The 27,050-nt window shown below is 63.1% G+C and overlaps 1 protein-coding gene across 1 annotated transcript; it reads right to left on the reverse strand.

The window, feature by feature from the left end:
- Positions 1 to 1,141: 1,141 nt before the first annotated feature.
- On the reverse strand, positions 1,142 to 24,186 carry LOC148590217 (seizure protein 6 homolog; the record flags this gene model as incomplete). The annotated part of the gene is made up of 11 exons (XM_088539307.1): positions 1,142 to 1,171; positions 1,265 to 1,358; positions 2,185 to 2,302; positions 3,059 to 3,097; positions 7,173 to 7,364; positions 8,222 to 8,416; positions 9,941 to 10,137; positions 15,337 to 15,475; positions 17,479 to 17,676; positions 22,023 to 22,189; positions 24,024 to 24,186. Coding segments are annotated over 11 exons (1,532 nt in total), but the record flags the coding sequence as incomplete, so codon positions are not given.
- Between the last annotated feature and the right edge of the window lie 2,864 nt (positions 24,187 to 27,050).

The raw sequence follows: 27,050 nt of genomic DNA on the forward strand, positions 1-27,050 counted from the left end.
CGGAAGCGCCAAAAACGGCCCCGAGCGGCGGCAGAAACGGCGCCGGAAGGGCCGGAAATGGCGCCGGGAGCGCCAAAAACGGCCTCAAGTGGAGGCAGAGCGGGGCCGGAAAGCGCCAAAAGCGGCACCGGAAGTGTCAAAAAAAAGGCCCCACGGGCGTCAGAAATGGCGCCGGAAGTGCCAAAGACGTCCTCAAGCGGTCTCAAAAGCGGCGCCGGAAATGCCTAAAGCGGCCTCAAGCAGCGTCAAAAACGGCCTCAGGTGGTGTCAGCGCGGTGCCGGAAGCGCCAAAAATAGCACCGGAAGTGTCAAAAATGGCGCCGGAAGTGCCAAAGACGGCCTCAAGCGACCAGGGAAGCGCCAAAAATGGCCTCGAGTGGCACCAAAAACGGCCCGAGCCGCGTCAGAACGGTGCGAGAGGCGCCAAAAACGGCCCCGACGGCGCCAAAAACAGCCCAAGCGGCGTTGAAAAAGGTCCGAGCAGTGTCAAAATGGTGCCGGAAGCGCCAAAAACGGCCTCAGAACCGCCCAAGAAGCGCCAAAAACGGCCCCGACGGCGTCAGGTCGGAGCTGCCGCCATTTTGAGGCCCGGGGGCCGCGGCCGCCGCCGCTGCGCGCGCTCAGAGGGCCGCCATCTTGTACGGGCGCAGTGCGCATGCGGGGGCGGGGGAAGAGCGCATGCGCGGGCTCGAAGTGCCCCCCCTCCCCGTGCCGCGCATGCGCACTCCCCCCCCCCCACCCCGGCCCAGCGCGCATGCGTCCTCTTCCGCCCCCCCCTCCCGCGCATGCGCCCTTCGCCGCCCATTGGCCGTGACGCGCGGCGGGGGGCGTGGCGAGGGGCGGGCCCCGTCCCTCAAGGCGGAAGCGGAAGCGACGTCAGGAGCGGAGCCGTTTACCGAGCGCTTTATTGCTCCAAAACCCGAGCGAATGAGCCCAAAACGTGTGTGGGGGGCGGGGGGAGCGTTTGGCACGTGACAGGGCCGGGGGGGCGTGGCCTGGGGCGGCCCCGCCCCTCAACGGCTGCTCTTAAAGGAACCGGCTCGGGGGATTTGGCACCTCCATCCCAATAAATAAGTTAAATTAAATAAATTAATTAATTAAATTAATTAAAGCGACATGGGGGGGGGGGGGTCCGTGTCCTTCATATGGAGACTTCGTATTCCCTGGTGTCCTGTTGGGGGGGGGGGGAGAGGGTGAGGACGAGGCCCCGCCCACCGCGGGGCGGGGCCAAGCGGGGGGCGGGGCCGAGGGGGCGGGGCCTCACCCGGGCCTCGTGGGGGGCGTGGCCGAGGTCGCTCTCCGCTGCGATGGGGCTGTAGGCGGGGGAGGGCGGGAAGGGGAGGCCGAACGGGGCCTTCCTGGGGGCGGAGACACGGGATGGGGGCGGGGCCAGGGGCGGGGAGGCCCCGCCCCCGCCCCCCCACGATGTGAGAACACCAGAAAAAAAAAAAAAAAAAAAGTGATGCGGGCCCTTTAAGAGCTGGCCCCTTTAGGGTGTGCCCGCATTGCCCTTTTAAGGCGGGCCCGCGTTGTCCCTTTAACACGTTGTGGGCCGGCATGGCCCCTTTAAGGGACTCTAGACCCGCATTGTCCCTTTAAGGCGCTCTAGAGCCGTGTTGCCCCTTTAAGACACGGTGGACCCGCATCGCCCCTTTAAGGCGTTGTGGGCCCGCGTTGCCCCTTTAAGACGCTCTAGACCCGCGTTGCCCCTTTAAGACGCTCTAGATCCGCGTTGCCCCTTTAAGACCCTCTAGACCCGCGTTGCCCCTTTAAGACGCTCTAGACCCGCGTTGCCCCTTTAAGACCCGCGTTGCCCCTTTAAGACCCTCTAGACCCGCGTTGCCCCTTTAAGACGCTCTAGATCCGCGTTGCCCCTTTAAGACCCTCTAGACCCGAGTTGCCCCTTTAAGACGCTCTAGATCCGCGTTGCCCCTTTAAGACCCTCTAGACCCGCGTTGCCCCTTTAAGACCCGCTAGACCCGCATTGCCACTTTAAGACGCTCTAGACCCGCGTTGCCCCTTTAAGACCCGCTAGACCCGCGTTGCCCCTTTAAGACCCTCTAGATCCGCGTTGCCCCTTTAAGACCCTCTAGACCCGCGTTGCCCCTTTAAGGCGCGCCGGGCCGGCGCCGCCGTTGCCCCTTTAAGGCGGGTCCCGCCCCCGGCGCGCGCCCATTGGCTGACCTGGCGCAGCAGGCGTAGGCCCCGCCCACGAGGAGCAGGACGAGGCCGGCGGGCAGGAGGACGGCGAGGGCGATGGCCCCGCCCCCCGCCTGGTGGGCGGGGCCGGCGCTCTGCGTCACTGCGGCCGACCGTGACGTCAGCGGGGGGCGTCAGCGGGGGGGACACGCCCCCAGCCCGGAGCCCCGCCCCCCGCCCCATAGCGCCCATAGAGCCTTGGGCCCCACTGACCACCCCGTGGCCGAGACCCCCCTGCCCCATAGCGCCCCATAGCGCCCCATAGCCCCATAACCCCCCCTGCCCCATAGCGCCCCATAGCGCCCCATAGCGCCCCATAGCCCCATAGCCCCCCATAGCCCCATAGCGCCCCATAGCGCCATAACCCCCCATCCCATAGCCCCCCATAGCCCCATAGCCCCCCATAGTGCCCCATAGCCCCCCCATAGCCCCATAGCCCCATAGCCCCCCCCGCCCCATAGCCCCCCCATAGCGCCCCATAGCACCCCATAGCCCCCACCCCACAGCGCCCCACAGCCCCATAACCCCCTGCCCCATAGCGTCCCATAGCCCCATAGGCCCCCCCATAGTGCCCCACAGCCCCCCCCATAGTCCCCCCACAGTCCCATAGCCCCCCATAGCCCCACAGATCCCCATAGCGCCCCACAGCCCCATAACCCCCCTGCCCCATAGCATCCCATAGCCCCACAGACCCCCCATAGCGCCCCATAACCCCCCACCCCATAGCCCCCCCATAGTGCCCCATAGCCCCATAACCCCCCCTGCCCCATAGCCCCCCACAACCCCATAGCCCCATAACCCCCCATAGACCCATAGCCCCCCATAGCCCCACACCCCCCTGCCCCACATCCCCCCTCACCCTGCAGCCGCTGCTCATCCGGGTCCTCGGAATCGGCCTCTGCGGGTGACAACAACAACAACAATAACAATAACAACAACAACAACAACAACAACAACAATAACAACAACAACAACAACAACAATAACAACAACAACCGCCAGCGTCACCCGGGGGACGGGCGGGTGACAGCCCCACAGCAGGGGGGAGGGATCTCCCCACCCCATGGATCTCACCCCATGGATCCCTCTGCACCCCATAGATCTCACCCCACACATGGGGGGTCTCGCCCCACAGATCCTGCCCCACATCTCCCCACATCTCCCCACATCTCCCCACATCTCCCCACATCTCCCCACATCTCCCCACATCCTGCCCCACATCTCCCCACATCCCGCCGCCCCACATCCCGCCCCCACAGATCCCGCCCCACAGATCCCGCCCCACATCTCCCCACATCTCCCCACATCCTGCCGCCCCACACCCCACCGCCCCACATTCCGCCCCCACAGATCCCACCCCACATCCCGCCCCACAGATCCTGCCCCACATCCTGCCCCACATCTCCCCACATCTCCCCACATCCTGCCCCACAGATCCTGCCCCACATCCCGCCCCACAGATCCCACCCCACATCCCGCCCCACACATGGGGGTCTCGCCCCACAGATCCCGCCCCACATCGCGCACCCCCCGGTCCCGGCAGTCGGTGGCACCGGAATCGCGGAGCCCCCCCCGGGCGGAGCCGCTGCTGGGAGGGGCCCGGGGGGGCGGGGCTGGGACAGGGATCCCGGCGAGCTGCAGGGGGGACAATGGGGACAATGGGGGGACAATGGGGGGACATGGGGACAATGGGGGGACATTGGGGGGACATTGGGGACCATGGGGGACATGGGGACAATGGGGACAATGGGGGGACATGGGGACATTGGGGACATTGGGGACATGGGGAGATTTGGGGACATTGGGGACATGGGGGGACGGCCGGAGTTGGGAGATCCTGGGAGCTTCTGGGACCATCTGGGACCCTCTGGGACCATCTGGGACCTCCTGGGAGCTTCTGGGACCCTCTGGGACCTTCTGAGACCCTCTGGGACCATTTGGGACCATCTGGGACCATCTGGGACCTCCTGGGAGCTTTTGGGACCTTCTGGGACCATCTGGGACCCCCTGGGAGCTTCTGGGACCATCTGGGACCTTCTGGGACCCTCTGGGACCATCTGGGACCTCCTGGGAGGTTCTGGGACCCTCTGGGACCTCCAGGAACCATCTGGGACCATTTGGGACCTTCTAGGAACACCTAGGGGTGGCGCTGGGACCTCCTGGGAGCTTCTGGGACCTCCTGGGACCCTCTGAGACCCTCTGGGACCCTCTGGGACCCCCTGGAAGCTTCTGGGACCCTCTGGGACCTCCTCGGAGCTTCTGGGACCCTCTGGGACCTTCTGGGACCATCTGGGACCATTTGGGACTTCCTGGGACCATCTGGGACCTTCTGGAACCCTCTGGAACCCTCTGGGAACCCCTGGAAGCTTCTGGGACCTTCTGGGACCTCCTCGGAGCTTCTGGGACCCTCTGGGACCTTCTGGGACCCTCTGGGACCATTTGGGACCATCTGGGACCATCTGGGACCTCCTGGAACCATCTGGGACCATTTGGGAACTTCTAGGAACACCTAGGGGTGGCGCTGGGACCTCCTGGGAGCTTCTGGGACCATCTGGGACCCTCTGGGACTTCCTGGGACCATCTGGGACCTCCTGGGAGCTTCTGGGACCATCTGGGAACTCATGGGACTTCCTGGGAGCTCCTGGGGCCTCCTGGGACCCTCTGAGACCCTCTGGGACCATCTGGGACCATCTGGGACCTCCTCGGCGCTTCTGGGACCCTCTGGGACCTTCTGGGACCCTCTGGGACCATTTGGGACCTTCTAGGAACACCTAGGGGTGGCGCTGAGACCTCCTGGGAGCTTCTGGGACCTCCTGGGACCCTCTGAGACCCTCTGGGATCATCTGGGACCTCCTGGGAGCTTCTGGGACCATCTGGGACCTCCTGGGACCCTCTGGGACCATCTGGGACCTCCTGGGAGGTTCTGGGACCCTCTGGGACATCCAGGAACCATCTGGGACCATTTGGGACCTTCTAGGAACACCTAGGGGTGGCGCTGGGACCTCCTGGGAGCTTCTGGGACCTCCTGGGACCCTCTGAGACTTCCTGGGACCATCTGGGACCTCCTGGGGCCCTCTGAGACCCTCTGGGACCCTCTGGAAGCTTCTGGGACCATCTGGGACCTCCTCGGAGCTTCTGGGACCCTCTGGGACCTTCTGGGACCATCTGGGACCATTTGGGACTTCCTGGGACCATCTGGGACCTCCTGGGACCCTCTGAGACCCTCTGGGACCATCTGGGACCTCCTGGGAGCTTTTGGGACCTTCTGGGACCCTCTGGGACCATCTGGGACCTCCTGGGAGGTTCTGAGACCCTCTGGGACCTCCAGGAACCATCTGGGACCATTTGGGACCTTCTAGGAACACCTAGGGGTGGCACTGGGACCTCCTGGGAGCTTCTGGGACCATCTGGGACCCTCTGGGACCATCCAGGACCACACGGGAATCCCTAGAGGTGACGCTGGGACCTCCTGGGGTGACAAAGGGCCCCGGGACCTTCTGGCCACCCAACTTGTAGCTCCAGGGTCTCCCAACGCGTCTGTGGGGCCCCCCAGAGCTAATGGTGGGTCATGGGGCCACCCCAAGGCCAATGGAGGGTCATGGATCATCCCAAGGCCAATGACAAGTCAAGAAGCCACCCCATGGCCAATGATGGGTCAAGGGGCCACCGCAAGGCCAATGATGGGTCACCCTATGGCCAATGATGGGTCCTGGGTCATCCCAAGGCCAATGGTGGGTCATGAGGCCACCACAAGGCCATGATGGGTCATGGAGCATCCCAAGGCCAATGACAAGTCAAGGGGCCACCCCAAGGCCAATGATGGGTCATCCCAAGGCCAATGACAAGTCAAGGAGCCACCCAAAGGCCAATGACAACTCAAGGGGCCACCCCATGGCCAATGATGGGTCATCCCAAGGCCAACGATGGGTCATGAAGCCACCCCATGGCCAATGATGGGTCCCGGGTCATCCCAAGGCCAATGGTGGGTCATGGAGCATCCCAAGGCCAATGATGGATCATGGGTCATCCCAAGGCCAATGATGGGTCATCCCAAGGCCAATGGTGGGTCTAGGGGCCATCCCAAGGCCAATAATGGGTCATGGGGCCACCCCAAGGCCAATGACAATCAAGGAGCCATCCCAAGGCCAATGATGGGTCATGGGGCACCCCAAGGCCAATGATGGGTCATGGGTCATCCCAAGGCCAATGATGGGTCATCCCATGGCCAATGATGGGTCACCCCATGGCCAATGATGGGTCCTGGGTCATCCCAAGGCCAATGATGGGTCATGGGGCACCCCAAGGCCAATGACAATCAAGGGGCCACCCCAAGGCCAATGAGGGGTCATCCCAAGGCCAATGGTGGGTCTAGGGGCCATCCCAAGGCCAATAATGGTTCATGGGGCCACCCCAAGGCCAATGACAATCAAGGAGCCATCCCAAGGCCAATGATGGGTCATGGGGCACCCCAAGGCCAATGACAAGTCAAGGGGCCACCCCAAGGCCAACGCTGGGTCCTGGGTCACCCCATGGCCAATGATGGGTCCCGGGTCATCCCAAGGCCAATGGTGGGTCATGGAGCATCCCAAGGCCAATGATGGGTCAAGGGGCCACCACAAGGCCAATGGTGGGTCACCCCATGGCCAATGATGGGTCCTGGGTCATCCCAAGGCCAATGATGGGTCCTGGGGCCACTCCAAGGCCAACGATGGGTCCTGGGTCACCCCAAGGCCAACGCTGGGTCCCGGGTCACCCCAAGGCCAATGATGGATCCCAGGTCACCCCAAGGCCAACGCTGGGTCCTGGGTCACCCCAAGGCCAATGATGGATCCCAGGTCACCCCAAGGCCAATGACAAGTCAAGGGGCCACCCCATGGCCAACGCTGGGTCCCGGGTCACCCCATGGCCAACGCTGGGTCCCGGGTCACCCCATGGCCAACGATGGGTCCCGGGTCACCCCCGCGGGCACTCACGGACACACTTGGGGACGCGGTGGCTCCAGGCGGGGCCGGCGGCGCCGCGGGCGGCGCAGGTCAGGGTGCCGCTGCCCTCCAGCTCGTAGCCCTCGCGGCACCCGTAGCGCACGCGGGCGCCCACGGCGAAGCGGCGCCCGGCCCCGCTGCGGCGCCCGTGCCGGATGGGCCCGGGGTCCGCGCACGTCACCACTGCGGGGGGACATCATGGGCTTGGGTCATGTTGGGGGGCTTGGTGGCACCGGGGGGGTTGGGGACATCACGGTCTTGGGTCATGTTGGGGGTCTTAGTCATGTTGGGATGAAGGTTGGGATGAGGTTGAGATGCCCGTCGGGATGAGGTTGAGATGCCCATTGGGATGAAGGTTGGGATGAGGTTGGGATGAGGTTGGGATGCCCATTGGGATGAGGTTGGGATGAAGGTTGGGATGAAGGTTGGGATGAAGGTCGAGATGAAGCTTGGGATGAGGTTGAGATGAAGGTTGGGATGCCCATTGGGATGAGGTTGGGATGCCCGTTGGGATGAAGGTTGGGATGAGGTTGGGATGCCCATTGGGATGAAGGTTGGGATGCCATTGGGATGTCGGTTGAGATGCCCTTTGGGATGAAGGTTGGGATCCAGGTTGGGATGAAGGTCGGGATGAAGTTTGGGATGAAGGTTGGGATCCAGGTTGGGATGAAGGTTGGGATGAAGGTTGGGATGAAGGTTGGGATGAAGGTTGGGATGCCCATTGGGATGAAGGTTGAGATGCCCATTGGGATGAAGGTTGGGATGAGGTCGGGATGAAGGTTGGGATGAAGGTTGGGATGCCCGTTGGCATGAAGGTCGGGATGAAGGTTGGGATGAAGGTTGGGATGAAGGTTGGGATGCCCGTTGGCATGAAGGTCGGGATGAGGTCGGGATGAAGGTCGGGATGAAGGTTGGGATGCAGGTTGGGATGAAGGTTGGGATGAAGGTTGGGATGCCCATTGGGATGAAGGTTGAGATGCCCATTGGGATGAAGGTGGGGATGAGGTCGGGATGAAGGCCGGCCCACGCCCGGCGCTCACCGCGGCGGCATTCCGGCGGGGGGCCGCTCCAGCTGAGGTCCCACTGGCACGTGAGGACGTCGGCGCCCAGCAGCTCGTAGCCCGGCTGGCACTGGTAGCTCAGCACCGTGCCCCGGATCATGGCGCCGTGCGAGGCCGAGCGCCAGCCGAAGGCCACGGCCGGCACCTCGGCGCACGTGTCGTTCCGCGGCACCTCTGCGGGCCGGGGACGCCCCTCAGGGACGGGGCCTCCACCCATGGGGCCTCCTTCCTTGGGGGCCTCCACCCATGGGGCCTCCTTCCTTGGGGGCCTCCACCCATGGGAGCCTCCTTCCTTGGGGGCCTCCACCCATGGGGGATTCCATCCATGGCGGCCTCCACCCATGGGGGCCTCCTTCCTTGGGGGCCTCCATCCATAGGAGCCTCCATCCATTGGGGCTTTCATCCATGGGAGCTTCCATCCACGGGAGCCTCCTTCCTTGGGGGCCTCCTTCCTTGGGGGCTTCCATCCATGGGAGCCTCCACCCATGGGGGCCTCTTTCCTTGGGAGCCTCCTTCCTTGGGGGCCTCCACCCATGGGGACCTCCACCCATGGGGGCTTCCATCCATGGGGGATTCCATCCATGGGGGCCTCCGTCCATGGGGGCCTCCACCCATGGGGACCTCCACCCATGGGAACCTCCATCCATGAGGACCCCCATTGCCCCAATCCATCGGAACCCACCATCCATGAAGACCTCCATCCCTGGGGACCCCCCACCCATGGGACCCCCATCCATGGGAACCCACCATCCATGGGAACCCACCATCCATGAAGACCCCATCCATGAAGACCCCCATCCATGAAGACCCCCATCCATGGATCCACTACCCATGGGATCCCACCACCCATGAAGACCCCGTCCATGAAGACCCCCCATCCATGAAGACCCCCATCCATGGATCCACTACCCATGGGATCCCACCACCCATGAAGACCCCGTCCATGAAGACCCCCATCCATGAAGACCCCCATCCATGGATCCACTACCCATGGGATCCCACCACCCATGAAGACCCCCGTCCATGGAGACCCCCATCCATGAAGACTCCATCCATGGGATCCACTACCCATGGGATCCCACCACCCACGAAGACCCCATCCATGGGATCCCACCCATGGGCCCCCCATCCATGGGAACGCACCATCCATGAAGACCTCCATCCATGAAGACCCCATCCATGGATCCACTACCCATGGGATCCCACCACCCATGAAGACCCCATCCATGAAGTCCCCATCCATGAAGACCCCCATCCATGAAGACCCCCATCCATGGATCCACTACCCATGGGATCCCACCATCCATGAAGACCCCGTCCATGAAGACCCCCCATCCATGAAGACCCCATCCATGGGATCCACTACCCATGGGATCCCACCATCCATGAAGACCCCATCCATGAAGACCCCCATCCATGGAGACCCCCATCCATGAAGACTCCATCCATGGGATCCACTACCCATGGGATCCCACCAGCCACGAAGACCCCATCCATGGGATCCCACCCATGGGCCCCCCATCCATGGGAACGCACCATCCATGAAGACCCCATCCATGAAGACCCCCATCCATGAAGACCTCCATCCATGAAGACCCCATCCATGGATCCACTACCCACGGGATCCCACCACCCATGAAGACCCCATCCATGGGATCCCACCCATGGGCCCCCCATCCCCGGTGCCACCCCCGGTACCGGCGAAGCGGACGACGAAGCCGTGGCCGGTGGCCGGGGGGGCCTCGGTGGCCTCGGCCTGGAACTGCAACGTGGCGGCGGCGCCGGAGCTGAGCAGGCGGAAGCGGGGCCGGGCGCCCCGGAAGCGGCCCAGGACCCGGCCCGTGACGTCGTCGCCGTCGAACACGGTCAACGCGTCAGCCGGGCGCAGGACGAGTCTGCGGGGACGACGGGGACGCGCGGGACGACGGGGTGGGGAGGGATGGGGATGGAGATGGGGATGGAGATGGATGAGGAGGGATGGAGATGGACGGAGGTGGATGGGGATGGATGGAGATGGAGATGGGTGAAGAGGGATGGAGATGGATGGAGATGGATGAGGAGGAATGGAGATGGATGGAGATGGATGGGGATGGATGGAGATGGATGAGGAGGAATGGAGATGGATGGAGATGGATGGGGATGGATGAGGATGGATGAGGATGGATGGGGATGGATGGAGATGGATGGAGATAGAGATGGATGGAGATGGGGATGGGGATGGATGAGGATGGATGGAGATGGATGGGGATGGATGGGGATGGATGGAGATGGATGAGGAGGAATGGAGATGGATGGAGATGGATGGAGATGGATGGAGATGGATGAGGAGGAATGGAGATGGATGGAGATAGAGATGGATGGAGATGGGGATGGGGATGGATGAGGATGGATGGAGATGGATGGGGATGGATGGGGACGGAGATGGGTGAGGATGGATGGGGATGGATGGAGATGGATGGAGATGGGTGAGGATGGATGGAGATAGAGGAGGGATGGAGATGGATGGAGATGGATGGAGATGGATGGAGATGGATGAGGATGGATGGAGATAGAGATGGATGAGGAGGAATGGAGATGGGTGAGGATGGATGGAGATGGATGGAGATGGATGGAGATGGATGAGGAGGGATGGAGATGGATGGACACAGAGGCGAGCGAGGAGGGATGGAGATGGATGGGGATAGATGGGGATGGATGGAGATGGATGGGGATGGATGGAGATAGAGATGGATGAGGAGGAATGGAGATGGGTGAGGATGGATGGGGATGGATGGAGATGGATGAAGATGGATGGGGATGGGTGAGGATGGGGATGGAGATGGATGGAGATGGATGGGGATGGAGATGGATGAGGAGGGATGGAGATGGATGGAGATGGAGATGGATGAGGACGGATGGGGACGAAGATGGATGAGGATGGAGATGGTTGAGGATGGAGATGGGTGGGGATGGACGGGGATGGGGATGGACAGAGACGGATGGGGATGGAAACGGAAGGGATGGGGGTGGATGGAGATGGACATGGAGAGAGGTGAAGACAGGAAGGAGAAACAGAACCAGTGAGCGGGGACACAGGAGAGGACAGAGAGACACCCCAAGGCCAATGATGGGTCATGAGACCACCCAACACCCAAGAATGGTCATGGGGCCACCCTAGGGCCCACCCCAATGGTGGGTCGTGGGTCATCCCAAGGCCAATGATGGGTCATGGGGCACCCCAAGGCCAATGAGGGGTCATGAGGCCATCCCATGGCCAATGATGGGTCATCCCAAGACCAATGATGGGTCATCCCAAGCCCAATGACAAGTCAAGGGGCCACCCCATGGCCAATGGTGGGTCAAGGGGCCACCCCAAGGTCCATGATGGATCATGAGGCCACCCCATGGCCAATGGTGGGTCATGGGGCCACCCCATGGTCAATGGTGGGTCAAGGGGCCACCCCATGGTCAATGATGGGTCATCCCATGGCCAATGACAAGTCAAGGGGCCACCCCAAGGCCAATGGTGGGTCATGAGGCCACCCCATGGTCAATGGTGGGTCAAGGGGCCACCCCAAGGCCAATGGTGGGTCATCCCAAGGCCAATGACAAGTCAAGGGGCCACTCCATGGTCAATGGTGGGTCCCAGGGCACCCACGTGTCCACGTCCAGCAGGACCCTCCCGTCGTCGCCCACGCGGATGGTCACCCCATGGTCAATGATGGGTCCCCATGGTCAATGGTGGGTCCCCCATGGTGGTTATGGGTCCCCCATGGTCAATGATGGATCCCCCATGGTGGTTATGGGTCCCCCATGGTGGTTATGGGTCCCCATGGCCAATGATGGGTCCCTATGGTCACCCACGTGTCCACGTCGAGCTGCACCCTCCTCCTGTCGCCCACGCGGATGGTCACCCCATGGTCAATGATGGGTCCCCCATGGTCAATGGTGGGTCCCCATGGTCACCCACGTGTCCACATCCAGCAGGACCCTCCTGTCCTCCCCCACGCGGATGGTCACCCCATGGTCAATGATGGGTCCCCCATGGTGGTTATGGGTCCCCCATGGTCAATGATGGGTCCCCCATGGTCAATGATGGGTCCCCATGGTCAATGGTGGGTCCCCCATGGTCAATGATGGTCACCCCATGGTCAATGACGGGTCCCCATGGTCAATGGTGGGTCCCCCATGGTGGTTATGGGTCCCCATGGTCAATGATGGGTCCCCATGGTCAATGATGGGTCCCCATGGTCACCCACGTGTCCACGTCCAGCAGGACCCTCCTGTCCTCCCCCACGCGGATGGTCACCCCATGGTCAATGATGGGTCCCCATGGTGGTTATGGGTCCCCATGGTCAATGATGGGTCCCCCATGGTGGTTATGGGTCCCCATGGTCAATGATGGGTCCCCCATGGTCAATGATGGGTCCCCCATGGTGGTTATGGGTCCCCATGGTCAATGGTGGGTCCCCATGGTCGATGATGGGTCCCCATGGTGGTTATGGGTCCCCCATGGTCGATGATGGGTCCCCATGGTCAATGATGGGTCCCCCATGGTGGTTATGGGTCCCCATGGTCAATGGTGGGTCCCCATGGTCACCCACGTGTCCACGTCCAGCAGGACCCTCCTGTCCTCGCCCACGCGGATGGTCACCCCATGGCCAATGATGGGTCCCCCATGGTGGTTATGGGTCCCCATGGCCAATGATGGGTCCCCCATGGTCAATGATGGGTCCCCATGGTCAATGATGGGTCCCCATGGTGGTTATGGGTCCCCCATGGTCAATGATGGGTCCCCATGGTCAATGATGGGTTCCCCATGGTGGTTATGGGTGCCCCATGGTGGTTATGGGTCCCCATGGTCAATGATGGGTCCCCATGGTCAATGATGGGTCCCCCATGGTGGTTATGGGTCCCCCATGGTCAATGATGGGTCCCCATGGTCAATGATGGGTCCCCATGGTGGTTATGGGTCCCCCATGGTCAATGATGGGTCCCATGGTCAATGATGGGTCCCCATGGTCAATGGTGGGTCCCCATGGTCACCCACGTGTCCACGTCCAGCAGGACCCTCCTGTCCTCGCCCACGCGGATGGTCACCCCATGGTCAATGATGGGTCCCCATGGTCAATGATGGGTCCCCATGGTCAATGGTGGGTCCCCCATGGTGGTTATGGGTCCCCATGGCCAATGATGGGTCCCCATGGTGGTTATGGGTCCCCATGGTCAATGATGGGTCCCCATGGTCAATGATGGGTCCCCCATGGTGGTTATGGGTCCCCCATGGTCAATGATGGGTCCCCATGGTGGTTATGGGTCCCCATGGTCAATGATGGGTCCCCATGGTCAATGATGGGTCCCCCATGGTGGTTATGGGTCCCCATGGTCAATGGTGGGTCCCCATGGTGGTTATGGGTCCCCATGGTCAATGATGGGTCCCCATGGTCAATGGTGGGTCCCCATGGTCACCCACGTGTCCACGTCCAGCAGGACCCTCCTGTCCTCGCCCACGCGGATGGTCACCCCATGGTCAATGATGGGTCCCCATGGTGGTTATGGGTCCCCATGGTCAATGATGGGTCCCCCATGGTGGTTATGGGTCCCCATGGTCAATGATGGGTCCCCCATGGTCAATGATGGGTCCCCCATGGTGGTTATGGGTCCCCATGGTCAATGGTGGGTCCCCATGGTGGTTATGGGTCCCCATGGTCAATGATGGGTCCCCATGGTCAATGGTGGGTCCCCATGGTCACCCACGTGTCCACGTCCAGCAGGACCCTCCTGTCCTCGCCCACGCGGATGGTCACCCCATGGTCAATGATGGGTCCCCATGGTGGTTATGGGTCCCCATGGTCAATGATGGGTCCCCCATGGTGGTTATGGGTCCCCATGGTCAATGATGGGTCCCCCATGGTCAATGATGGGTCCCCCATGGTGGTTATGGGTCCCCATGGTCAATGGTGGGTCCCCATGGTCGATGATGGGTCCCCATGGTGGTTATGGGTCCCCCATGGTCGATGATGGGTCCCCATGGTCAATGATGGGTCCCCATGGTGGTTATGGGTCCCTCATGGTGGTTATGGGTCCCCATGGTGGTTATGGGTCCCCCATGGTGGTTATGGGTCCCCATGGTCAATGGTGGGTCCCCATGGTCACCCACGTGTCCACGTCCAGCAGGACCCTCCTGTCCTCGCCCACGCGGATGGTCACCCCATGGCCAATGATGGGTCCCCCATGGTGGTTATGGGTCCCCATGGCCAATGATGGGTCCCCCATGGTCAATGATGGGTCCCCATGGTCAATGATGGGTCCCCATGGTGGTTATGGGTCCCCCATGGTCAATGATGGGTCCCCATGGTCAATGATGGGTTCCCCATGGTGGTTATGGGTGCCCCATGGTGGTTATGGGTCCCCATGGTCAATGATGGGTCCCCATGGTCAATGATGGGTCCCCCATGGTGGTTATGGGTCCCCCATGGTCAATGATGGGTCCCCATGGTCAATGATGGGTCCCCATGGTGGTTATGGGTCCCCCATGGTCAATGATGGGTCCCATGGTCAATGATGGGTCCCCATGGTCAATGGTGGGTCCCCATGGTCACCCACGTGTCCACGTCCAGCAGGACCCTCCTGTCCTCCCCCACGTGGATGGTCACCCCATGGTCAATGATGGGTCCCCATGGTCAATGATGGGTCCCCCATGGTGGTTATGGGTCCTCATGGTCCATGATGGGTCCCCATGGTGGTTATGGGTCCCCATGGTCCATGATGGGTCCCCCATGGTGGTTATGGGTCCCCCATGGTGGTTATGGGTCCCCATGGTCAATGGTGGGTCCCCATGGTCAATGATGGGTCCCCATGGTCAATGGTGGGTCCCCATGGTCCATGATGGGTCCCCATGGCCAATGATGGGTCCCCATGGTCACCCACGTGTCCACGTCCAGCAGGACCCTCCTGTCCTCGCCCACGCGGATGGTCACCCCATGGTCAATGATGGGTCCCCATGGTCAATGACGGGTCCCCATGGTCAATGATGGGTCCCCCATGGTGGTTATGGGTCCCCATGGTCAATGATGGGTCCCCATGGTCAATGGTGGGTCCCCATGGTCACCCACGTGTCCACGTCCAGTAGGACCCTCCTGTCCTCGCCCACGCGGATGCTCCACACGCAGTCCTGGCCCGGCCGGTAGCCCCGGGGCCAGTCGGGGGACAGGACGACGCCGGGGGCCTGGGCCAGCTCCCCCCCGCACAGGGCTGCAGCCCCCGTCAGCGCAACGGGGGCAACCGGGGGGGCAACGGGGCAACCAGGGGGGCAACCAGGGGGGCAACGGGGGGCAACGGGGTGACTGGGGGGGCAACGGGGCCACCAGGGGGCTATGGGGTGTGCAGGGGGGCAATGGGGCGACCAGGGGGGCAACAGGGCAACCAGGGGGGCAACAGGGGGCAACGGGGTGACCAGGGGGGGCAATGGGGCAGCCAGGGGGGCAACAGGGTGTCCAGGGGGGCAATGGGGTGACCGGGGGGCAACGGGGGCAACGGGGTGACCAGGGGGGCAACGGGGGGGTAACGGGGGGCAACGGGGGGCTATGGGGCCACCAGGGGGGCAACGGGGGGGCAACAGGGGCAATGGGGTGACCAGGGGGGCAATGGGGCAACCAGGGGGGGCAACAGGGTGTCCAGGGGGGCAACGGGGTGACCGGGGGGCAACGGGGGCAACGGGGTGACCAGGGGGGCAACGGGGGGCAATGGGGGCAATGGGGCTGCCGGGGGGCAACGGGGGCAACCAGGGAGGCAACAGGGGGGGCAACGGGGGCAACGGGGGGCAACGGGGGCAATGGGGCGACCAGGGGGGCAATGGGGTGACCGGGGGGCTATGGGGTGTCCAGGGGGGGCAACAGGGTGTCCAGGGGGGGCAACGGGGCCACCAGGGGGCAACGGGGTGACCAGGGGGGGCTATGGGGTGTCTGGGGGGCTATGGGGTGCCCAGAGGTTCTATGGGGCACCTGGGGGCAACGGGGTATCTAGGGGGGCTATGGGGTGACCAGGGGGGCAACAGGGCGACCGGGGGGGTTATGGGGCACCCAAGGGAGGCAACAGGGCACCCAAGTCCCCCCCAGGACACCCACATTCCCCAATGTCCCCCCCATGTCCCCTCAGTGTCCCCATGTCCCCAATGTCCCAACGCCCCCAATGTCCTCCCAATGTCCCCCATGTCCCCCCAATGTCCCCATTGTCCCCAATGTCCCCAATGTCCCCATGTCCCCATTGTCCCCAATGTCCCCCTTGTCCCCACCGTCCCCATTGTCCCCATTGTCCCCCATGTCCCCATTGTCCCCATGTCCCCCCATTGTCCCCAATGTCCCCAATATCCCAACGCCCCCAATGTTCCCATTGTCCCCAATGCCCCCCATGTCCCAATTGTCCCCATTGTCCCCAATGTCCCCAATGTCCCCCATGTCCCCATTGTCCCCATTGTCCCCAATGTCCCCATTGTCGCCATTGTCCCCATGTCCCCGCTCACCCCGGCATGTCGGCTCGCTCCCGTTCCACCGGGGCTCCCCGGGTCCTCCCATGTCCCCAATGTCCCCAATGTCCCCAATGTCCCCAATGACCCAATGCCCCCAACACCCCCAATGTCCTCAATGTCCCCCCTGTCCCCATGTCCCCAATGTCCCCAACACCCCCAATGTCCCAACACCCCCAATGTCTCCAATGCCCCCCATTGTCCCCATGTCCCCCCATGTCCCCAATGTCCCCAACGCTCCCAACATCCCCAATATCCCCAATGTCCCCCATGTCCCCATATCCCCCAATGTCCCCAATATCCCCAATGTCCCCAATGTCCCCCATTGTCCCCAATGTCCCCCATTGTCCCCATTGTCCCCAATATCCCCAATGTCCCCATTGTCCCCAATGTCCCCATGTCCCCATTGTCCTCAACACCCCCAATGTCCCCATTGTCCCCATTGTCCCCAATGTCCCCAATAACCCAATGCCCCCAACACCCCCAATGTCCCCAATGTCCCCATGTCCCCATTGTCCCCCCATGTCCCCATTGTCCCCATTGTCCCCAATGTCCCCAATGTCCCCATTGTCCCCATTGTCCCCCATGTCCCCATTGTCCCCCATGTCCCCAATGTCCCCATGTCCCCATTGTCCCCAATGTCCCAACGCCCCCAATGTCCCCAATATCCCCAATGTCCCCCATGTCCCCCCATTGTCCCCATTGTCCCCATTGTCCCCATGTCCCAGCTCACCCCGACACGTCGGCTCGCTCCCGTTCCACCGGGGCTCCCCGGGCCCCCCCAGACACTCCAGGACGCCTGGGCCCCCGTCCAGGACGTAGCCGGGACGGCAGGAGAAGGAGACGCGGGAGCCGGGCCGGAACGCCGGATCCGACGGGGAGACGGCGCCGTGGGGCAGGGAGGGCTCGGGGCAGCGCCCGGGGGGCACGGCTGCGGATTCGGGGGGAAATCCGGGGATTTTGGGTGAATTTGGGGGTTTTGGGGGCATTCAGGGGGTTTTGGGGCGGATTCGGGCCGGAACGCCGGATCCGACGGGGAGACGGCGCCGTGGGGCAGGGAGGGCTGGGAGCAGCGCCCGGGGGGCACGGCTGCGGATTTGGGGGGAAATCCGGGGAATTTGGGTGAATTTGGGGGGATTTGGGTGAATTTGGGGATTTTGGGGGGATTTGGGGCGGATTCGGGCCGGAACGCCGGATCCGACGGGGAGACGGCGCCGTGGGGCAGGGAGGGCTCGGAGCAGCGCCCGGGGGGCACGGCTGCGGATTCGGGGGGAAATCCGGGGATTTTGGGTGAATTTGGGGTTTTGGGGGGGTTTTGGGGGATTCGGGGGATTTGGGGCGGATTCGGGCCGGAACGCCGGATCCGACGGGGAGACGGCGCCGTGGGGCAGGGAGGGCTCGGGGCAGCGCCCGGGGGGCACGGCTGCGGATTCGGGGGGAAATCCGGGGATTTTGGGTGAATTTGGGGGTTTTGGGGGGATTCGGGGGGATTTGGGGCGGATTCGGGGGGATTTGGGGCGGATTCGGGGGGATTTGGGGCGGATTCGGGCCGGAACGCCGGATCCGACGGGGAGACGGCGCCGTGGGGCAGGGAGGGCTCGGGGCAGCGCCCGGGGGCATGGCTGCGGATTCGGGGGGAAATCAGGGGATTTTGGGCAAATTTGGGGGGTTTTGGGGGGATTTGGGGGGATTCGGGGCGGATTCGGGCCGGAACGCCGGATCCGACGGGGAGACGGCGCCGTGGGGCAGGGAGGGCTCGGGGCAGCGCCCGGGGGCACGGCTGCGGATTCGGGGGGAAATCCGGGGATTTTGGGTGAATTTGGGGGTTTTGGGGGCATTTGGGGATTTTGGGGCAGATTCGGGGGGATTTGGGGCGGATTCGGGCCGGAACGCCGGATCCGACGAGGAGACGGCGCCGTGGGGCAGGGAGGGCTCGGGGCAGCGCCCGGGGGGCACGGCTGCGGATTCGGGGGAAATCCGGGGATTTTGGGTGAATTTGGGGGGATTTGGGTGAATTTGAGGGTTTTGGGGGGATTTGGGGGGTTTTGGGCGGATTCGGGGGATTTGGGGCGGATTCGGGCCGGAACGCCGGATCCGACGAGGAGACGGCGCCGTGGGGCAGGGAGGGCTCGGGGCAGCGCCCGGGCGCACGGCTGCGGATTCGGGGGGAAATCCGGGGATTTTGGGCAAATTTGGGGGGATTTGGGTGAATTTGGGGGTTTTGGGGGGATTTGGGGGTTTTTGGGGCGGATTCGGGGGGATTCGGGGCGGATTCGGGCCGGAACGCCGGATCCGACGAGGAGACGGCGCCGTGGGGCAGGGAGGGCTCGGGGCAGCGCCCGGGGGGCACGGCTGCGGATTCGGGGGGAAATCCGGGGATTTTGGGTGAATTTGGGGGTTTTGGGGGGATTCGGGGGATTTTGGGGGGTTTTGGGGGGATTCGGGGGGTTTTGGGGCGGATTCGGGGGGATTCAGGGGGTTTTGGGTGGTTTTGGGGCGGATTCAGGGGGATTCGGGGGGTTTTGGGGCGGATTCGGGGGGTTTTGGGGCGGATTCGGGCCGGAACGCCGGATCCGACGAGGAGACGGCGCCGTGGGGCAGGGAGGGCTCGGGGCAGCGCCCGGGGGCACGGCTGCGGATTCGGGGGAAAATCCGGGGATTTTGGGTGAATTTGGGGATTTTAGGGGGATTCGGGGGGATTTGGGGGGTTTTGGGGCAGATTCAGGGGGTTTTGGGGCGGATTCGGGCCGGAACGCCGGATCCGACGGGGAGACGGCGCCGTGGGGCAGGGAGGGCTCGGGGCAGCGCCCGGGGGGCACGGCTGCGGATTCGGGGAGAAATCCGGGGAATTTGGGCAAATTTGGGGGTTTTGGGGCGGATTCGGGGGGTTTTGGGCGGATTCAGGGGATTTGGGGCGGATTCGGGCCGGAACGCCGGATCCGACGGGGAGACGGCGCCGTGGGGCAGGGAGGGCTCGGAGCAGCGCCCGGGGGGCACGGCTGCGGATTTGGGGGGAAATCCGGGGAATTTGGGTGAATTTGGGGGTTTTAGGGGGATTCGGGGGGATTTGGGGGGATTCGGGGGGTTTTGGGGGATTTGGGGCGGATTCGGGGGGATTTGGGGAGATTTGGGGCAAATTTGAGGGGATTTGGGGCAAATTTGGGGATTTTGGGTGGATTGGGGGATTCGGGGAATTTGGGGCAAATTTGGGGGTTTGGGGGGCATTTGGGGGATTTGGGGCAAATTTGGGGGATTTGGGTGGATTCAGGGGGTTTTGGGGCGGATTTGGGGGGTTTTGGGAGGATTCGGGGGGATTTGGGGCGGATTCGGGGGGATTCGGGGGATTTGGGGCAAATTTGGGGGTTATGGGGTGATTTGGGGGGATTTGGGGCAAATTTGGGGGGATTAGGGGGCATTGGGGGGATTTGGGGCGGATTCGGGGGGATTCAGGGGCATTTGGGGCAAATTTGGGGGTTTTGGGGTGTTTGGGGAAGTTTGGGGGGATTCAGGGGGATTTGGGGGGATTCAGGGGGTTTTGGGGGCATTCGGGGGATTTGGGGCGGATTTTGGGGTATTTTGGGCAAATTTGGGGGTATTTTGGGTGGATCTGGGGGTATTTGGGGCGGATTTTGGGGTTATTTTGGGGTGTTTCGGGGCTCACCCTCGTAGCGCCGCCCCAGCGGGGGGGGAATTCGGGGTATTTCGGGGTGGATTTTGGGGTATTTGGGGGGTATTTTGGGCGGATTTTGGGGGATTTTGGGGAATTTTGGGGCTCACCCTCGTAGCGCAGCCCCAGCAGGGAGGGGTATTTTGGGGTGGATTTGGGGGTATTTGGGAGTATTTTGGGCGGATTTTGGGGTACTTTGGGGTATTTTGGGGTGTTTCGGGCACATTTTGGGGTATTTTGGGGTGGATTTGGGGGTATTTTGGGGTATTTTGGGGTATTTTGGGGTATTTTGGGTGGATTTGGGGGTATTTTGGGGTATTTTGGGGTGTTTCGGGCACATTTTGGGGTATTTTGGGGTATTTTGGGGTGTTTCGGGGCTCACCCTCGTAGCGCAGCCCCAGCAGGGGGGGCCCCCCCCGCGGCCCCTCCGACTCCAGCTCCAGGGCCAGGACCCCCCCCTCGCTCCGGAATGGGATTTAGGGGGATTTGGGGTATTTTGGGGTGTTTCGGGCACATTTTGGGGTATTTTGGGGTGTTTCGGGCGGATTTTGGGGTTATTTCAGGCGGATTTGGGGCTCACCCTCGTAGCGCAGCCCCAGCAGGGGGGGCCCCCCCCGCGGCCCCTCCGACTGCAGCTCCAGGGCCAGGACCCCCCCCTCGCTCCGGAGCCCCCCCCCGGGAATGGGATTTGGGGGGATTTGGGGGGATTTTGGGCAAATTTGGGGGTATTTTGGGGTTATTTGGGGTGGATTTGGGGGTATTTTGGGATGGATTTTGGGATATTTGGGGGTATTTTGGGGGTATTTTGGGGGTATTTGGGGCGGATTCGGCGGTATTTCGGGGCAGATTTTGGGGTATTTTGGGGTGGATTTGGGGGTATTTGGGGGTATTTTGGGGTATTTGGGGGTATTTTGGGGTATTTTGGGGTGTTTGGGGCGGATTTTGGGGTATTTTGGGCAGATTTTGGGGGTATTTTGGGTGGATTTTGGGGTATTTTGGGGGATTTTAGGGGTATTTTGGGCACATTTTGGGGTATTTTGGGGTGTTTCGGGCAGATTTTGGGGTTATTTCAGGCGGATTTGGGGCTCACCCTCGTAGCGCAGCCCCAGCAGGGGGGGCCCCCCCCGCGGCCCCTCCGACTGCAGCTCCAGGGCCAGGACCCCCCCCTCGCTCCGGAGCCCCCCCCCGGGAATGGGATTTGGGGGGATTTGGGGGGATTTTGGGCAAATTTGGGGGTATTTTGGGGTTATTTGGGGTGGATTTGGGGGTATTTTGGGATGGATTTTGGGATATTTGGGGGTATTTTGGGGGTATTTTGGGGGTATTTGGGGCGGATTCGGCGGTATTTCGGGGCAGATTTTGGGGTATTTTGGGGTGGATTTGGGGGTATTTGGGGGTATTTTGGGGTATTTGGGGGTATTTTGGGGTATTTTGGGGTATTTTGGGGTGTTTGGGGCGGATTTTGGGGTATTTTGGGCAGATTTTGGGGGTATTTTGGGTGGATTTTGGGGTATTTTGGGGGATTTTAGGGGTATTTTGGGCACATTTTGGGGTATTTTGGGGTGTTTCGGGCAGATTTTGGGGTTATTTCAGGCGGATTTGGGGCTCACCCTCGTAGCGCAGCCCCAGCAGGGGGGGCCCCCCCCGCGGCCCCTCCGACTCCAGCTCCAGGGCCAGGACCCCCCCCTCGCTCCGGAGCCCCCCCCCGGGAACGTCGTCCACGTCCGAGTCGAACAGGAGGGGGGCCCGGGGGCCGCGGCCCCCCCGGATCCGCAGCCTGGGGGGGACCCGGAAATGGGGGATCTCACCCCAAAAAAACACATGGATCCCCCAAAATACCCCCAAAAACAGGGACCCCCCCCAAAAATGTGGGATCTCACCCCAAAAAAAACATGGATCCCCCAAAATACCCCCCAAAACGTGGGACCCCCCCCAAAAAATGGGGCCCCCCCAAAATACCCCTAAAAAGGTGGGATCCCCCCCAAAAAACACATGGACCCCCCAAAATACCCCCCAAAATGTGGGACCCCCCAAAAAAACAGGGATCCCCCAAAATACCCCCCCAACATGTGGGATCCCCCCCAAAAAACATGGACCCCCCAAAAACCGGGACCCCCCCAAAACAGGGACCCCCCCAAAACATGGACCCCCCAAAATACCCCCCCAAAACGTGGGACCCCCCGAAAAAAACATGGACCCCCCCAAAACAGGGACCCCCAAAACAGGGACCCCCAAAATATCCCCCGAAAACAGGGACCCCCCCAAAAAACATGGGGCCCCCCGAAAACAGGGACCCCCAAAACAGGGACCCCCCCAAAATCCTGCCCCCCCAGCCGCTCCAAGTACCCCCCAACCTGCCCCATTGCCCCCCATTGCCCCATTGCCCCGTTGCCCCATTGCCCCTATTGCCCCATTGTCCCTATTGCCCCATTGCCCCCAATTGCCCCCATAGCCCCCCATTACCGGTCACTGTCCTCGTCCAGCGCCAGCTGCTCAAAGTGCCCCCCAACCTGCCCCATTGCCCCCTATTGCCCCATAGCCCCCCAACCTGCCCCATAGCCTGCCCCATAGCGCCCCATAGCGCCCCACCCTGCCCCATAGCCTGCCCCATAGCCTGCCCCATAGCCCCCCACCCTGCCCCATAGCGCCCCATAGCGCCCCATAGGCTGCCCCATAGGCTGCCCCATAGCTGCCCCATAGCGTTACCGGTCCGTGTCCTCGTCCAGCGCCAGCCTCTCGAACTGCAGCTGCAGCCGCTGCCCCATTGCCCCATTGCCCCATAGCCCCCATAGCCCCATAGCCCCCCACCCTGCCCCATAGCCTGCCCCATAACCCCCCATAGCCCCCATAGCCTGCCCCATAGCGCCCCATAGCGCCCCATAGCTGCCCCATAGCGTTACCGGTCGCTGTCCTCGTCCAGCGCCAGCCTCTCGAACTGCAGCTGCAGCCGCTGCCCCATTGCCCCCCATTGCCCCATTGCCCCATTGCCCTATAGCCCCCCAACCTGCCCCATAGCCTGCCCCATAGCCTGCCCCATAGCCGCCCCATAGCCCCCCAACCTGCCCCATAGCCTGCCCCATAGCCTGCCCCATAGCGCCCCATAGCCCCCCAACCTGCCCCATAGCCCCATAACCCCCCAACCTGCCCCATAGCCTGCCCCATAGCCGCCCCATAGCCGCCCCATAGGCTGCCCCATAGCGTTACCTGTCACTGTCCTCGTCCAGCGCCAGCCTCTCAAACTGCAGCTGCAGCCGCTGCCCCATTGCCCCATAGCCCCCCAACCTGCCCCATAGCCACCCACCCTGCCCCATAGCCTGCCCCATAACCCCCCATAGCCCCCCAACCTGCCCATAGCCCCATTGCCCCACATTGCCCCATAGCCCCCCATAGCCCCCAACCTGCCCCATAGCCTGCCCCATAGCGCCCCATAGCCGCCCCCCACCCTGCCCCATAGCGCCCCATAGGCTGCCCCATAGCGCCCCACCCTGCCCCATAGCCCCCCATAGCCCCATAGCCCCCACCCTGCCCCATAGCCGCCCCATAGCCTGCCCCATAGTGCCCCACCCTGCCCCATAGCCTGCCCCATAGGCTGCCCCATAGCCCCCCATTACCTGTCGCTGTCCTCGTCCAGCGCCAGCCTCTCGAACTGCAGCTGCAGCCGCTGCCCCGGGGGGGCCTCCAGGAGCCACCGGCAGCTCCCGCTGCCCCCCCGGGGCCCCTCGGGGGCGGAGATTCGGCCGCGGGTGGCGTTAAGCACCGCCCCCCCGCAGGGCGCTGCGCAAGGACACGCCCCCTGGGGTGAGCCCCGCCCCCTGGGGTGAGCCCCGCCCCCTGGGGTGAGCCCCGCCCCCCCTGCGTTAAGCACCGCCCCCCCGCAGGGCGCTGCGCAAGGACACGCCCCCTGGGGTGAGCCCCGCCCCCTGGGGTGAGCCCCGCCCCCTGGGGGTGAGCCCCGCCCCCTGGGGTGCGCCCCGCCCCCTTGGGTGAGCCCCGCCCCCTGGGGTGAGCCCCGCCCCCTTGGGTGAGCCCCGCCCCCCCGGCGTTAAGCACCGCCCCCCCCGCAGGGCGCTGCGCACAGGACACGCCCCCTGGGGTGAGCTCCGCCCCCTTGGGTGAGCCCCGCCCGCTGGGGTGCGCCCCGCCCCCTGGGGTGAGCCCCGCCCCCTGGCGCCGGCCCCGCCCCCTCCGGCAGGACCCCGCCCCCTGGGGTGAGCCCCGCCCCCTTGGGTGCGCCCCGCCCCCTGGGGTGCGCCCCGCCCCCTTGGGTGAGCCCCGCCCCCCCGGCGTTGAGCACCGCCCCCCCCGCAGGGCGCTGCGCACAGGACACGCCCCCTGGGGTGAGCCCCGCCCCCTGGGGTGAGCCCCGCCCCCTTGGGTGAGCCCCGCCCCCTGGCGCCGGCCCCGCCCCCTCAAGCCCCGCCCCAAGCCCCACCCCTCCCCGACTCAAGCCCCGCCCAGCCCAAGCCTCGCCCCCCCAAGCCCCACCCCAAGCCCCTCCCCAATGCAAACCCCGCCCCTCCCCAGCCCCGCCCCCTCAAGCCCCACCCCTCAAGCCCCTCCCAGGCCCTCCAAGCCCCGCCCCCAAGCCCCACCCCTCCCCAGTCCCGAGCCCCTCCCCCTCAAACCCCTCCCAAGCCCCACCCCCTCAAGCCCCACCCCTCACCTATTCCCACCCCCTCAAGCCCCTCCCAGGCCCCGCCCCCTCAAGCCCCTCCCAAGCCCCACCCCCGCCTCAAGCCCCGCCCCCTCAAGCCCCGCCCCCTCCGCACTCACCCAGGCAGACGGGGGCCCCCCCGCTCCACCGGGCGCCCCCCCCCCCGGGGCGGGGGAGGCACCGCAGGGAGGGGGGGCCCCGCAGGCGGGAGCCGGGGGGGCACCGGAAGGAGGCCCGGGCGCCGGGGCCCCGCCCACTCAGCGCCACGGCCCCGCCCCCCGCCGGCCGCGGGGGGGGGCCGCAGCCCCGCGCCAGCCCTGCGGGGGGGGGGGGGGGACACGAGTGTTTGTCGGTGCGCTGCGCCTTTAAGAGCGGGGGGGGCCCCTTGGGAGAGCGGCTGATGCGCGCTGGCCCTTTAAATTTATATTGGTGCACTGCGCCTTTAAGAGGCCTTTGGAAGAGGGGCAGATGCGCGCTGGCCCTTTAAATTTATATTGGCGCACTGCGCCTTTAAGAGGCCTTTGGAAGAGGGGCGGATGCGCGCTGGCCCTTTAAATTTATATTGGCGCACTGCGCCTTTAAGAGGCCTTTGGAAGAGGGGCGGATGCGCGCTGGCCCTTTAAATTTATATTGGCGCACTGCGCCTTTAAGAGGCCTTTGGAAGAGGGGCGGATGCGCGCTGGCCCTTTAAATTTATATTGGCGCGCTGCGCCTTTAAGAGGCCTTTGGAAGAGGGGCGGATGCGCGCTGGCCCTTTAAATTTATCCAGAAAAGAGCTCTTAAAGGGCCAGCGTAGCTAAAAAAGTAGTAGGCGGCTCTTAAAGGGCCAGTTTATCCAGAATGCGCTTTTAAAGGGCCAGCACAGCCAAAAGGAGCTCTTAAAGGGCCAGTACGCGCTCTAGAATAGCTAATGGTTCTTAAAAGGCCACTGCATCCCAAAAGAGCTCTTAAAGGACCAGCACAGTCAAAAGAACCTCTTAAAGGGCCAGTATGCCCGATAGCATAACTAGCGGCTCTTAAAGGGCCAGTGCATCCTGAAAGAGGTCTTAAAGGGCCAGTACATCCCAAAAGAACTCTTAAAAGCCCAGTACATCCAGAAAGAGCTCTTAAAGGGCCAGTATGCCCTAGAGCATGGCTAGTGTTTGTTAAAGGGCCAGTGCATCCCGAAAGACCTCTTAAAGAACCAGTACATCCCGAAAGAGCTCTTAAAGGGCCAGCGCATCCCAAAAGCGCTCTTAAAGGGCCAGTATGCCCTAGAGCATAACTATGGCTCTTAAAGGGCCAGCGCATCCCGAAAGTGCTCTTAAAGGGCCAGTATGCTATATAGCATAACTAGCGGCTCTTAAAGGGCCAGTGCATCCCGAAAACGCTCTTAAAGGGCCAGCGCATGCCGAAAGCGCTCTTAAAGGGCCAGTACCCCCTATAGCATGACTAGCAGCTCTTAAAGGGCCAGCGCATCCTGAAAGCGCTCTTAAAGGACCAGTACACCCTAGAGCGTAACTAGTGGCTCTTAAAGGGCCACTGCATCCCAAAACCGCTCTTAAAGAGCCAGTGCATCCCAAAAGAGCTTTTAAAGGGCCAGCGCATCCCAAAAGCGCTCTTAAAGGGCCAGTGCATCCCAAAAAGCGCTCTTAAAGGGCCAGTACGCTCTATAGCATAACTAGCAGCTCTTAAAGGGCCAGCACACCCCGAGAGCGCTCTTAAAGGGCCAGTAAGCCCTATAGCATAACTAGCGGTTCTTAAAGGGCCAGCGCATCCCAAAAGCACTCTTAAAGGGCCAGTACCCCCTATAGCATGACTAGCAGCTCTTAAAGGGCCAGCGCATCCCGAGAGCGCTCTTAAAGGCCCAGTACCCCCATAGCATGACCAGCAGCTCTTAAAGGGCCAGTGCATCCCGAGAGCGCTCTTAAAGGGCCAGTACCCCCTATAGCATGACTAGCAGCTCTTAAAGGGCCAGTGCATCCCGAGAGTGCTCTTAAAGGGC

The sequence above is a fragment of the Tinamus guttatus genome, unplaced genomic scaffold (assembly GCF_059628265.1).
Source record: "Tinamus guttatus ecotype Peru unplaced genomic scaffold, ASM5962826v1 Tinamus_guttatus_pri_ptg001584l, whole genome shotgun sequence".
NCBI lineage: Eukaryota > Metazoa > Chordata > Aves > Tinamiformes > Tinamidae > Tinamus > Tinamus guttatus.